The sequence below is a fragment of the Ylistrum balloti genome, unplaced genomic scaffold (genome assembly GCF_031769215.1).
Source record: "Ylistrum balloti isolate Yb309-2 unplaced genomic scaffold, AGI_CSIRO_Ybal_v1 Utg371490, whole genome shotgun sequence".
Lineage (NCBI taxonomy): Eukaryota > Metazoa > Mollusca > Bivalvia > Pectinida > Pectinidae > Ylistrum > Ylistrum balloti.
In genome coordinates, this window is record NW_026782771.1 from 162,770 (window position 1) to 178,050 (window position 15,281).

Here is a 15,281-nt window from a genome sequence, read left to right on the forward strand (position 1 = left end):
TTTAGCCTTTTGGTTTTATTCAATTTTAAGGTCTGTGTTGTTATTTAATACTTATACTCAAACCTGACTGGTGTTGTTTCATACCTACTCAAACCTGACTTGTGTTGTTTTATACCTATTTAAACATGACTGGTGTTGTTTCATACCTACTCAAACCTGGCTTGTGTTGTTTTATACCTCTTTAAACCTGACTTGTGTTGTTTTATACCTATTTAAACCAGACTTGTGTTGTTTTATACCTATTTAAACCTGACTTGTGTTGTTTTATACCTATTTAAACCTGACTTGTGTTGTTATATACCTATTTAAACCTGACTTGTGTTGTTTCATACCTACTTAGACCTGATTTGTGTTGTTTCATACCTATTTAAACCTGACTTGTGTTGTTTTACACCTACTTAAACCTGACTGGTGTTGTTTCACGTCTAATTAAACTTGACTGATGTTGTTTCATACCTACTCAAACCTAACTGGTGTTGTTTCACATCTACTTAAACCTGATTTGTGTTGTTTCATACCTACTTAGGACAGCTGAAATAAACAAAGGGTGATTTTCACGTCTGAAACAAAAGTTATGCCACTCTACTATGTTATGAAAATCTGCATCTACCTTGGTGCACTTTCTTTTTCTTTTTTCAAGTGTTGATAAAGAAATTCTGGTAAATGGTTAAATCTTAATCTAATTTGGATCAGATCTCTCATTTCACTTTGAACTATATACCTCATTTCATATAAATAAGGATCCATATTCTAGGCAGAAGTAGAATGAGGTTAAAAAGTCACAGGGTAGGATTTGTGAATTTTGTTATCATTTCAGAGAGCTGACATCAAAGTGAAGGTCAAACAACATTGGTATTTTGCCAATTTAAAGAAAGAAAATAATAATCAACACTTTTAAATATTCGTTTCTGTCCACAGCACTCAGGACAGAGGCTACCATGATTTAGCCACAACATCTCAAAACAATACAAATCCCCAGCAAAATCCACCGAACCTCCAAACTCCTCAATGAATGAAGTCACAAGAGAACCGAGAGATTTGCTTAACTTTGTACAAGTGACCTTCACCTTCACTCTACAACTTTTTTCTGCTATATTATGGTCTTTCATTCAGGAAAAACATTTTTTGTAAAATAAGTACCATGACAAACTGTCACAGTGACTTTGAAATAATTCCCAAACTCCAGCTTGTCCAAGGTTTTTAGGTCACTTGAGCCGAAGGCTTATGGTGAACTATTGCCATCATGATTTGTCTGTCGTTGTGTGTCGTTAACTTTTCACATATTCGACTTCTTCTCAAGAACCATGGGAAGCCGCTTCAAGTTTGCAAAGAAAAAGGGTGTGGCCACAATACTGCACGTAGGAGGGGGGAAAAAGGGGGTAAAATTAGATAAATCTTTAAAAATCTTCTTCTCATGAACCAACAGTCAGATTAAATTCATATTTGATATTTAGGGTCCTTATGGCAAGGTCTACAAAGTTTGTGAATGAAAAAAAAATCGGGTCAAAAACGGCCCCACTAGGGGGCGCTCAATGGGTTGAAAATTCAACTTTGACCGATTTTAACCAAATTTGGGAGACAGCATCCCTTATGATATTAAGTTGAAAAAAGTGATAATGTCCCCTTTGGGGCCCATAAGGGGTGTAAAAGGGGCCATATGTAAAAACCTTCTTTAAATGACTTCTTCTCAAGAACCAGTGGATGGATTTTCTTCTCAAGAACCACCAAGTTGATGATGTCTAAACTTGATACAGATGTTCAACACAATGTCCTGCATAAGTGTTGTTACTTTTTGGTTTGATTCAAAATCCAAGATGGCTGCCATGGCCTCTGATTGGCTGAGACATTTTCAACTTCTTGTCAAGACTCAAGAACCACTGGGTTGATCATGTCTAAACTTGATATGAATGTTCTACACAAGATCCTGGCAAGTGTTTTAACTTTTTGGGGCGATTCAAAATCCAAGATGGCCAACCTGGCCTCTGTTTGGCTAAGACATTTTGGATTTCCTCTCAAGAACCACTGGGTGGATCATGTTCAAACTTGGTACAGATGTTTTACACACGGTCTTGCACAAATGTTGTTACATTTTTGCAACATTTTAAAATCTCCAGATTATTGACATATATTCCTCAGGTGACCATTAAGGCCCCTTGGGCCTCTTGTTTTTTTTTGCATGTGTGATGTGTGATTTAAATTCTTGAAAAAAATAAAGCAGCTAGAGTAAAGACTAGGATTTGCACAGAGTGGTCATATGGTCTCATTCTCATACATGATCAGTCAAAATTGCATAAATCATATAAACGATTTTCAACTCGAAATTCTTGTTTAACAAAACCAACTCATCTGATTAGGAAGACACTTCAAGAGGTTTAATTATGACACCACTTTACACTGTATGTCACATATATGTACCAGACATAAATGTCCAGCACTTGGTAGGTACCAGGATGAAATGTCTGTAGGTATATTAGTGGTTCCACAATAAATGCTCGCCTTCACAGCAAGCATAATACCCAGGGTTTGCTTGATTTCAAGTAAAGAATCTGCAGACAAGTTGAAAACAAACTTGATCCACATTGAAGTGCCAGATCCTGAAGTGATATGGGGAAGAATCCAATTTAGCAAAGAACGAAATGTGTTCCAGCCTTCACTATGAATCGATGTCTCTGTAAACAAAGGTCAAATGGCAATTCCATTTAAACTTTGTTAGCTTTATATAAAGACCTTGTTAGAGCTAACCTGGTCTGAAGGGCAAAGTGAGTTTATCCTATGGTGCAATGTTCATTGTTCATCTGGCAGTAATTTTTCCATTGAAACTACTTTTAGAATTATGATATTTGGTTATAAAATGTTAATGTACTTGTGGAAAGAATTGACTACTTGGTGAGCAATGCAGGCCTGTTGGGTCTCTTGTAATTACCTTAACTTGGCTTGATCTTCAGTGGGTTAGATTTCTTTTTTAAAAAGTCTAATTCCAAACTTAAATTAAATTCCATTTACTAAAACAAGTTGAACAAAAATTCACACGGATTAATATTAATACACGACTTTTATTCAAACAATTACTGAATAAAGATTTCAAGTTCAAATTAAAGATCTCTTGGTAAAATATGAACTGATTATGAGGATTTATATACAATGTAAGCATCTGTCATTCAATATATATATATACTGTAGAATCAGGAAAAGGACACATTACTTCAACACATCTTAACAATAGAACATTCTTTTTATCAGTGTCCTTATATGTGGTGTAATTTTAGAGCCATTACATTGCCACTACACAACTTTTTTTACAATGGTCATTTGATATACACACATGGAAGTTGGGGTTTGGCACCTGTTTAAACCAACAGTTATTTAGTTTGATATCAACTAAATAAGATCCTATTATGTTAAGAGGATTAAACAATATATACCCTAGTTTTAAACATACAGTAGAGAGTCTATTAGGGGTTACCATCTCTAATGAAATCACCCAAAAATACTGACAATCAACAAATTACTTTGGTTTAAATTTTGGAATGAAATTTTCTAACTGCTAAATAAGTAGGCGAGATGTCCTATGATCATTATGTACTGACCAACCCATCGAAATCCAAGGCACAAATTCAACCTTACCAATACCATTATCCTATTGCACAACAACTTGCAGGATACGCTCATGACACTGTATAATATTCATTGGAATCAGCCATTTCAAAGAGATACCTTAAGTTCAAGATTCAGATGACGTTTTGTTTTCCTTGTGTATCCAAATTTTAATCAAAATTTGAAGTCCAGCTTTTTCAATATAAATTTAAAACAAAATATCTTATTTTTTGGAACAGAAACAACTGAAAATACAAGGTTCTCCCTTTAACCAAGAAGCATGAGCAATTCTTGATTTTATTTGTATCTAAAATAACAGCAATTTAAACTAACCAAACTAATTTCCTTTTTATTATGTGTCCATGTATATAAATCCCTAGGTTAAAATCTTTCCTTCAATACTTTTAATCAATGAAATAAATAGACAGATTTGAGAAATACATAATCTAGTTTACTTCTCAATTAAAATACTTGACAAAAACATGTTAGAATGACAAAAGTACATAATGATAGGGTTAAAAACAAATATCATAAATATATAGTACCTCCAACACTAGACTTTACAAAACAACTGCATTCACTCCAGCTTACATTACAATATACTAAAACAAAAAAATCAGTTTCAATACAGGTCCCTAGTACAGCAGGCTTTTGATGCATGATCCACATAAAGACACAAACCCTTGCTTTGTACATCTTATCGTGGGTTTATATGATATTTTAACATTTGGAGATGAAACATGATGATAGTTAACATACACTAATATGCCAATTCTAGCTTATACAAAAAGGTTTACACTGATGGTTGTACTTCACTTCTATGTATCAGAACCCAAAGTTAGCAACAAAGATAACAATGATACTATAAATCTCTTGATCATCTGCAAAGCAAAGAGAAAAAAACCCAACTGCAGATGTTAACAAAGCACACAATCCTGAAATATTTTGATTGATTTTTCAATTAAGTACAACAGTAGCCCATTAATTTTGATGATAAATGATATTACTGGATTACGGTAAAATACACAACTATCAGCAATTATTACAATGTAATATTTAAAACATCCAATGGACTAAAAACTCCAGGTGGTACACATGCCAGGTATTGTTGGAGCAGCCCCAGTAATGTGATGTGTTATTCAGCCTGGCCTACATCACAGGTGGGAAATGTATGCTTTAGCAGTGTATTACTTCACAAGTCTTCAAAACAATGTTCAAATGCTGACATTTACTTGTCAAATGTTTATATTCCTTGTCCTTGATAACAAACTGCTCCATGACTTAGAAAATGCGACATTACAATTCAATCACTCTGTTAACTCTGAGTGTCCCTATCCTCCTCTTGGCACCAATTAGCGTCTGTATGGAGAATTGGACCTGCAAAGAAAATACAAATGTCATTTTTTTTTTACAAGTTTAATTCACAAATAAAGAATGATGGGACGGTTTATCTTTTCCCCTAGTAAATGGGTGCATGGGGTTCCTAACCAAAACATTCTATGAAAATTTCTTTAATACAGTACTATTTATATCTGTGCTTGGGATCAGCTGCATTTTATGATCAAGAAACCAAAAAAATAAAATAAAATAATTTTAAAATGCCAGTTGCCTGAAACATTTTCATCATTAAGACTTTGCTTGTTTGGTTTCAGCCCCTGCTAGATGTTGATAAATTTGTGTGTCACAGTCTGGGGACAGACCCATTACCTTGCCTAGATTCTCAGACTATAGTCGGATGCAAGGCATGACCATGTTAGGAGATAAAAGATCATCAATTCATTTGTAATTTGTGTATTAGGGACAGCAGGTAAAACACTAATTACATGCAGAGATAATATTTTATCTTTTCTTACCAGAAAATTAGTTCATAGAAATCAAACTAGTTCATAAATTAAGCCTGAATATCATTTGTTACAAGTGATTAATTAGAGCAAAATAGAAAATTACATACAATATCTATGTATTATCAACTTTCAAAATTGACTGGAATTAGATGTGTGAACAATTGATTCTTTAAATGTACCAGGTGATCAATTTCTGCACCATGTAGCAGTACAGTTGTGTATCTGTGTAAAACAAGATTTTTTTTGTTTCTGTTTCAGTTTAGCCAAACTATGTTGAAATTAATTAATATTATTATTAATTGGTTGGAAGTTTTTGATCTTAAACATTTAAAAGACAAACTGAAAAGTAAAAAAAAAAAACAATTACATATTTAACCAGTCTCCATAAAAAAATAACTGTGAAAATTTAATCTTGGCAAATCCATATCCCGTAAAGCTTTCTAGCACAACACATTTCACATTATACAACATCATAAGCAGAATAGTCCAACCTGTTGGCATTAGTCACATTGTACCATTAACAATGAAACTGGAACATTTTCAAGCCATAAGTGGCATCATAAAGTGGTATCATTAAGTGGCATCATAAAGTGGCATCAATCTTTTTTTTTTTAATACAAAAACAAATGGCAGGTAATTTGTTCAGCCATCTGCATCAACACATGGATAAGAAACTGTTATTTGTCAATATTTCATAATAAATTTGTAGTTGGTTCCATTCAGTATTGTAAGAACATCACAAGAAATGACTGATTGAAGAATCCCAGCTGACCACAAGACAAGGTACGATGTTCTAGGGAAACCAGCAAACATTTGATAGCTAACTGTTCCAGCAAACAAAGGTGATTGTAACTAAGCCTACCTGCTGCTACTGCTTCTAGAATATTTTCTGCAAACCAAAGTGCTTTGATAAAAGTTTTGTCATAGGCAAACTAAAATACATCAAAAAATGTTTTCTACCTAGATATAACTTAAACCAAATCCAAGTAGAAAATCTTAATCAACTTTTTGCCGATATCAAAAGAAACCACTATTCCCTTCTAATAGTCAAAGTTGATAAAAAACTAATCTAAAAATTAAACAAAATCCTGAAATCTGTAAAATTCTTTTTACAAACTAGTGATCTCCCTTGTGTTGTTTTAAAGCTTCTACTTTTGAATTTATCTGCCACATTAATTGTATGTACCAACACAGTTGAATCTGACAAAGAAAATATTTCAGACACTTTAGGAAATACTTTCAGGTTTAACTATCAACAATGAACATGATTTTTTTTTTAGAGTTTTGACCAACTCTTTAAAAGTAATACATTTTTGTATATTCAAAATTACAACTTCATAAACATTTACAACCTGGCATCTTTATCCCAAGATGAAACAGATATTTTTACTCATAAGACATAAACAGTTAATGTTATCTCTAGAAGTTTTAGCAGTCATATAAGAATTCTCTAATTTGTTAACTTTACCTGCTGCGGCTTCTGCTTCTGGAATACCTCCTACGTGGGGGTGGAGATCGAGATCTTGACCTGTAATGAAAATTATAGTCAATTTCCAAAATCTTCATTTAAATATTCACAAGTAAAAAAAAAAGCAGGTAAATCCAGGAAAACATCACACAGTGCATCTGAGAAGGTAACACTCCCTTTCTCCAACCGCAGTTAACATTGTGTTATTGATGTGACTGAAGTAATGAATTGTGTAAAAAGAGGATTTTGTTAGTCAAAACAAGGAAATCCACTGTTAGATAATTCAGATTTCATAATTCTTATATTTTAAGACAATATCAAGTCCAGCATTAAACGTCTACTGTCACGTTTCTTATCTGCCTTATTTCTTTCTATTATGAAACATATGACATATTTAACTGCTTATAAATTAAACAAAACTATTCCAAAATGCTCTAAGATCTGAATTTGAATCAACATAGCAAGAATTGAAATAACATATGAGCAAGAAAAAAAACCTGAACAGTGGGAGGGTATGTGTTAGCAGTTAATTAACCATCTGTAAATAAAACCATATCCAAGGAAAGATAGGATAAATACAAAGGACTACAATTTCTGGAAAAAACTAACTACATGATCTATTGTCTCACTATTTTCATAGAATTCTTGAAAAATCAGAATGTTTGCTTCAGTTATACAAAATAGGCCATTCATTTTGGTTGTTCTTTTTTGGTAATCAGTAGCACTACCTTCTAAGTGATCACTGGCAATTATAACTTTTTTCCACAAAAATAAGCACTCCATATTTAATTTTTCTACTCAGTACTAAAAACCACTGAAAAGGAAATGTGGATGCCATTGTAAATAACCTCAAACCCCAAAATGAGTGTAGTCTATGTGAGATAGCAATAATGTAGGATATCAACAAAACAATTTTTGCAGGAAAACATTATCCCAAAACTAAATTAAGCAATAAATACAGTACCAATACTGAAATAGTACATTAAAAATCCAGAATGTCAGTTTCAGCAAAACAAAACTAATAAAGCTGATTACAGTTTTAAGAGCAAATTCCAATTCTACTTTCCCACACCAATATATTCATATCACTTTATAACTAATAAGCAATAAATTAAACACATAAATGGTAATAATTCAATAAAATAATAGATATATAAAAAGGAATGAAAATGACAAATACAAATGCAGCAAGATAAAGGTTAGTAGAAAAAAAAGCGTGGAATGATGAGTTAGAACAAAACATGAATGACATATAATACTGGATTTGTACCCAATACCATTGCGCTGTCATCAATCGATGATGTCTACTGACGGTTGTAGCCCTGGTGAACGGACGCACGGTGACTGCAGATTTTGGACAGATTTGGGAAAAGTGGTTTGCCCTGTAGGCCTTAAAGTTGAGGGTGAACAAAAGTGTTGTTTGTTGTGGTAATGATGGAGCGAACGAGGACCGAAGCCGAACAGCGAAGAGAGGGCTGTAGATAAGTTGATTGATGGTGGAAGGAACCTACACGTATGATTGACAATTGTCATATTGGTGCCGCTGCACAATAGTCAATCAGTTGTGTTAATCGTGTGGTGACAGAGTCGAACTATGCAGAGGCGGATTGATGATGGGCAGAATGCTGAAGACAACTCCCCGGGATTTTGGAAGACTTTGTTGTCTTACTGTACTGTAGCACCTGATGATATTTACGACGTGGCTTGTCAGAGAGATTGCTGATTTGCTGTGCCGTAGTACGTTGAAGAATTGAAACAAAACGTTGTTTCTTGGCGAGATGCCTAAGGTGTGTGCCTGAGCTAGGCTGGGCGGCGAAGGTGGGAGGAGAGTTGATTTGTAAGTGTAAAACACTGCACTGATGCTGTTGGCAGGTGAAGCTGTCCAATGGCATCAATGGGGAAAGGCCTGTAAATTGTTCCGTTAAATTAATATCTTATATATCTCAAATAGATAAATCACAAAATGTAAGAACTTCTTTCAAGTAAGGGGAAAATATTCAGAATATCGGGATTAATAGCATGATTTACCAAAACAAAAATAAAAAATATGAGGTGGACAGTTAAACATGACACACTTGGTATCTTCCCATGAGGTCACTTTGATAAACTATAAATCTAAAGCCCCCTTTATGGGCTTGAATAGCTCACCTAGTTTGTATTGATATCTTCATTAAATATAGAAAAAAAAAAAAAAAAAACAGGAGAAATTACAAGTTCACAATCCTGAGAACCAGAGAAAAATGAGTTAATCAAATATGAATGTGCCTGTAGCATTCTCATTATTTCTTATAAAACATACAAGTTCAAAATATACCTGCAAAAGTAATCAGCCCCTAATCTGTATACAAAAGTTCACAAAAGTAAACTTTCCTAAAACAAATTTACCTGGAAGTTGTGTAGAAGTATCTAAAAAATTTTTTTGCAAATTGCATAGGTATTTGAAGGAGGAATACCTGTTAATAATACGATACCTTTTATCATGTCCTATTGAAGCATGATTTCATCATAACCCAGCACTTCTGAACAAAGAATCATAACAATGTTTATTAAAAGGAGACAGACGAACATTCTACCATGCCATAGGTTCACTTTGACAATCTGGACTTGTTAAATGACTCACCAAAAAAAGGGCCAATTTAAGTGCCAATTTTTTGTTTTATAGAATCTTTCTCTCACCACCCATGCCATTTTTTTCTACTTCTGTTCATCAGTTATCAAACCCTATCATTTATATGTTGTTTATTCTTTTTTCTCCATGTTTACAATTAAAACTGAAAACTAATAGTCTTTCATAAATAAATAATTTCCAATAAGTATGGTAAGAAGCAAAAATTTAGATTTAATGTACAATTATTTCTGTTGCAGGTCCCACCTATGCTATCTGTGTGTTTCTGACATGATAACAGACTAACAACTGATGATCAAATATATATATATATATGATACATGCCTATAACACAACAGGAGAAAACAACTGAAAAGGCATACCTTAAAATTCTAACAAAAAAATTGATTGTTCTTTCTCACATCGAGTTTCAATCTGATTGATAAAATTGATGTAACAAATTCAAGAAAATGAAAAAAAAAAGATATTAAAAATCAGGTCTTCTAGATGCAGGAAAGACAGGTGTTAATCACAAGTCAGAATTTTAAATACTTTTGATCAATAAATTACTTTTGAAAAATATCTACACAACAAGTCTTAAATGAACAGAAAATGAAGAGGATTGTACAGACGCACCAACTTCCTACCAAGAACACATTTAGGACAAAACACAAAACAAATATGGTATGTGAGATGAAGGATAGATGACTTGTTCACAGGAAATGAGGTAAGAGTTCAGTTATTTCTGAAATGTGAATTTGTACCTAGATCGTCCCCGACTTGTTCCTGGTCGCCAGTAGCTATCTCTGCTATCTCGTCCTCCTCTGCTGCCACCACCTCCATATTGACGTACAGGGGGGCCACCCTTACCCCAACGGGACTTTCCATGTGACATCTCAACTCTCACCTTTGATCGACAAAGTCGCCTAAATTGTAAAAATATCTGCATTAACGATTGATACAAATTCCTTTGCATTATTAAATACAGTTGTGAGGATGATTGATTTCTAATGAGAGAATGTAATACTTTTAAGTAAGCAGATATTTTTGTGAAAAGGTCTCAAAGACAAAATACAGGAGTCACATAAATGTTTTCTGAAAGGTTTGCATGAAGTATTTTATCAAGGTTTTACATGATACACACTTGTGTACATGTACTACAGAATTTGATTTAATCAGTGAAGCCATTTAGAGTCAGGCAATGCTCCTGTTATTGGTGGAAATGATAGTAATATCAGTACAATTAGTGACCCTTTTTTTATGAAATCAAATAAACTTTCTTACTTTCCATGTAATTCTTTGCATGCATCTTCTGCATCTCTGGCATCTTCAAACTCTACAAAAGCAAACCCTGGAGGATTCCTGGCAATCCAGACATTTTTTAGTCTTCCATACTGACCAAATGCATCTTCTAATTCCTGTTTGTTGGCGTTATTCCCCAATTCACCTACATATACCTTGCAGGACAGTGTCCATTCTTTTGACCGACCACTCATTGTAAATTTTCCTGCAAAATTAAATTTACAATTTACTTCATCAAGCTTTCTCTTAGACCAATTCAGCTAATTTACATAATGGTAGAGAATATGCCTAGTGGGACCTGTGCAACACTATTAGTTCTTCTGGAGTGGGGCAAGCAGATATACAATTACAATGTGAATACTATATTGTATATTATTTTCCAATGGTCTTTTCACAGGCATGAGACCTTTTTATAACTTTAATACGATATCTCAACCATTACTTAATTTATTCATACTCTTGTCTAGCGCAGCAAATGGCTTGTTAGGTAGGGTTTATCCCAATCACCTGTCTTCTGGACTAACTTTTAAAGTTTTTGATATCATGAAACAGGTTTACAGACTTTGTACAACATGATTGGTTAGCCTCAAGATTTACATTCAGCTTTGTACAATATATAAATATTGATTCTGTACTACACCTGTCACACATATTTTGCTGCATTTGCAAACCACTGAAAACATCTGTACAGAATAACTTTCTGATTTACTTAAAAAAATTCATTCAAAAAATAAGAAAACTGTTTAAATCCATTGAAGTTAAGAACTGTATTTCTGAGCATAGCAGTTATTTTGATGTGCCTCTTCAGGCAAGACTCAGCACTTCAATGTCTGGTAGATGAAGACTGAATAGCCCTTACAAACCATTGGACAATAAGCAGCTCGCGGGAAAACCACAAATTTGTGTATAATACACAAACTAGCTTTTTCTGCACAAATTGGCGTGTGGCTTTCTTACGAAAAATTATCAGTTTTCCCAGACCTGAGAAGTGTTGCAGGATAAAAATAATTCACTTTTGTCTTTCTTCATTCTCGCAAAATACAACTTATATGGCCCAATTCCCAAAATATACCGAAATCCTTAAAATTTAACCAAACAGCTGATCAATTCATTTTCTTAACTTAGATAAAAAGGTGCTTTCCAAATACAGCATATACAACTCCTGGGACTGATGCCTTGAATAATTGCCGGTATTTCAGTTCCCTAATGAAGTGGGGATGGCGAGACAACGTGACGAATAAGTAAATTTATCTATATATAGAATATACAATGCGACATTTATTACATACACAAATACACGCCTACGATAAAAACATTCATAAATCATCATAATAATTTTGTCCCACCGAATGTTCAACCGTTCGTTGAGATCAGTATTGATTGATCAAAATCTTGAGTCGGGCAGCCATGTTCGATTTGCTATTTTTGATCGTTTGTAAAACTCGCGCGGTGCATTTGCCAATGCAATGTTACCAACAACTTACAAGCAATTTGATAATGCTTTCAATGCTAAACTGTAAAGAATTTATATTAATGCTTTATCAAAAATTAAACGCATGTTATTTACTTTCGAAGGCTTACGTGTCTCGACGCAGGCAAAATGGCTTCTTCTCTGTTAAACACACAGGCGTTTGATTGGTTGATAGTATCAGAGTTGCAGTCACGCTTTGAAATAGTCTTGCTTGAGTTCAAAGGAGTGTCTTCACAGAGGAGCTGGTACCTGTGGTTCAGGGTTGTTCGAGTCAGAGGCGCATAATATTGAATGGATTGGAAATTGACTAATAAAGGACGAAGGCTATAAGCACACATGTTCATATCAATTAATTATACTGTAATATATAATTATTAGCTTACTTATGATTAGAGGCTTCCAGTAGTATTTCAAAATTGTTTTGGTATATCAGTTACGTCTTTGACATGTTATGACATGACAAAAGATATCTCACATTTGTGGTCTTGCAAGTGCCTGAAAAAAGTAGTTTCAATATTTTTCATTCATCTGCGACCAGCCTTTTCACAACACCAATTTTAGATAATAGAAAAACAAAACTTAAAAAAGAGCGTAACTTTAGAATTGAAATTTAATAGTTAGATATTTTGAATAGTAGTTTCAATATTTTCACCCGTATGTTAAGTGTTAACAACTTTCAAATAATTTCCAAAATGTGGTCCGCCTTTTCAGTACTCCAAGCTGAAAGAAATCATAAAAAGGTAAAACTTTACAAGAGAGTAAAAAAATCTTCATAATTACAAAAACTGAGAAATTAGGCGGAAACAAGACTTAAGTACTATTTGAAGTTTAAACATAAGGTATTGTCATATTATATGTCAAAAGTATTGGCCAGTAAGTTTTACCTTTATTTAAATACAGGTATACCATTAAACAACAGCAATAATCATCTATTACAAACTAGAACACGATGTAATCATGTTTTGTATTTAATACAGCTTAACTAACAATAATTAATAGATAGTTTTCCGACTTGTATCACTGACATCTCACAACACACTGAAAATGCATGAAATGCCAAGAAAACCACTTTTATTAAATGTTCACATAAACTTACTATCTCAATAGCGTCAGCAGAATAATATTTTCGTCTTCTCTCTTCCACCTACCTATATGAGGACAGTATCTCCTAAGGTGAGGATGTTGCTTTGATGTACAAATTGGAAGTCGTTGAATAAGAAAAGAATGATCTAATTATCTAATTGATAGAAATTAGGTTGGCCGATATTGAAGTAGTCATTTTGCTGACCACTGTAGGGTTTTATTCAAATCATTTTGCATATATTTATACCATTGTTACTTCTAATTCCCCTATCAAGTTCCGTATCTTCCGTAAATGCTTGGGATTGGGATTTTGAAATTTCAGGTAATTTATTAGATAGTCTACAAACAAAATAGAACCGAACACACTTGCTTGGTATATGCTGCTTACTGCTAGATATATATGTGATTCCATAGCCTTCACGCTCCTTTCATTTTCAAAATATTGATGTTATATTCTCATATTCTATCCAGGACCTAGAGACGTGTGTCAGGGAGGACAGACCTTAGAAGACAGAAGTCCACAGTAGATAAGTAAATAAATCATGTCATTAGCTGGTAGTCATTTCTTTACCAGTTTGGCAATCATAGGTGAAAAGCCGTTTTTTGTATTTATCGAAATGTTGTAAATAATTTTTAAGTCCTACATGTCAATGGCGAAAAAAACAGGCATTTAACTTGTATAATCGCATATCAACGGCAAATTCACACGCACTTATCAAGTAAGTAAATTCAACAATACAAGTTCATGTATATAATGTATATAGCATCAATGACAAGAATAACAAAATGACATTTAAATCAAGATTAAAGCATGGTAGTGTTCATACAAAGATGATTGTGGTTTCATTTTCCGTGACCATCCGGGTATTGATTGCATCCGGTCAAGGGTTACCACGTAAGATGAATTATTATGACAGTTGACCAGATTACTCGGAGAAAGCCCAACGAGGTCGGGTAGGCGACCCCTGTGGCAATACAGTTCATATCTATTACATATAAAATGACGACATTTATATATAATAAATGTTAACTTGTACATTTGTCGTTAATATCTTAAATAATTCCATGTGACATTGACTTTACTCCTTAAATACATACATAACATTTGTGGTGGGAAAACAAACTTAAAGCTAATGGTCAACAAAAACCTGTGTGAATGTTCTTTTTCCTTATGTCTAACATGTTGTAAATGGTTGCGTCGCTTAATGGATCTCTCTATCTACTCTGTATTTCTCCATTGATAAGACATTTCTGTAAAGTTCTGTCCTTAGAATTAAATTCCTCCGCTTCCATACATCTACACATTTTATTGTTCGGCTAATATCTATTCATGATAGAGGTGACTTTGGAATTTCCATGATTTTGTTTTATACTGAGCTGTTTGGTCATAAGTGTGATAGTCCCATAAATTACAACGTCGACCTTGACTTTAACTAAATTGGAAATTCACCTAACACATTGTCATATTTACTTTTGTGTAAAGTCTCTGGAATGACGTTCTATAATTAATAACGGCGAATTGACATTAACTAGATTGGAAACTCACCTAACACATTGCTTACTGAGCATCTTCATGATGTTTTATTATGAGATATAAGAATCACCGTGAAATTCAGAACGATAAAACTTTGGCATTCACAAAGAACTTTTTCTAGGACTCAAAGAAACGAGGTCCATCGGAAATACCGGTAGTCGCTAATATGAAATAGTTTATGGGTCCAGCTAGCGATGAACAGTGGAAAAATGCCAGAAGGGAGATTTACTAGTCTGTTTCTAAATGCTCAAAGCCAAATTTGCTTCATTAAAAAGAACTTATTCAGTCATGACTTGCTATTGAAATAATTAAAGTGCGTTTTCTTTGTGTAAAGTTGGATCTGTGTGCATCGCCTCTAGGCTTTAACAAAATATTGCCTC

General features: G+C 33.6%; 1 protein-coding gene across 3 annotated transcripts; it reads right to left on the minus strand.

The window, feature by feature from the left end:
- Positions 1-3,033: 3,033 nt before the first annotated feature.
- On the minus strand, positions 3,034-12,435 carry LOC132562685 (serine/arginine-rich splicing factor 3-like). Of its 3 annotated transcripts, XR_009554772.1 has the most exons (6): positions 12,395-12,427; positions 10,796-11,018; positions 10,276-10,437; positions 8,177-8,812; positions 6,907-6,966; positions 4,942-4,971 (listed from the first exon to the last, which is right to left on the minus strand). XR_009554772.1 is itself a non-coding variant. In XM_060227440.1 (5 exons), the coding sequence occupies exons 2-5, from the start codon at positions 11,005-11,007 to the stop codon at positions 4,947-4,949; spliced, it is 459 nt and encodes a 152-aa protein (XP_060083423.1). In that variant the 5' UTR covers positions 11,008-11,018; positions 12,381-12,435; the 3' UTR covers positions 3,034-4,946. The 3 variants fall into 3 exon arrangements, 1 of the variants encoding a protein (XP_060083423.1); XM_060227440.1 differs by lacking the exon at positions 8,177-8,812 and having other exon boundaries at positions 3,034-4,971; positions 12,381-12,435; XR_009554773.1 differs by lacking the exon at positions 4,942-4,971 and having other exon boundaries at positions 8,418-8,812; positions 12,381-12,435.
- Between the last annotated feature and the right edge of the window lie 2,846 nt (positions 12,436-15,281).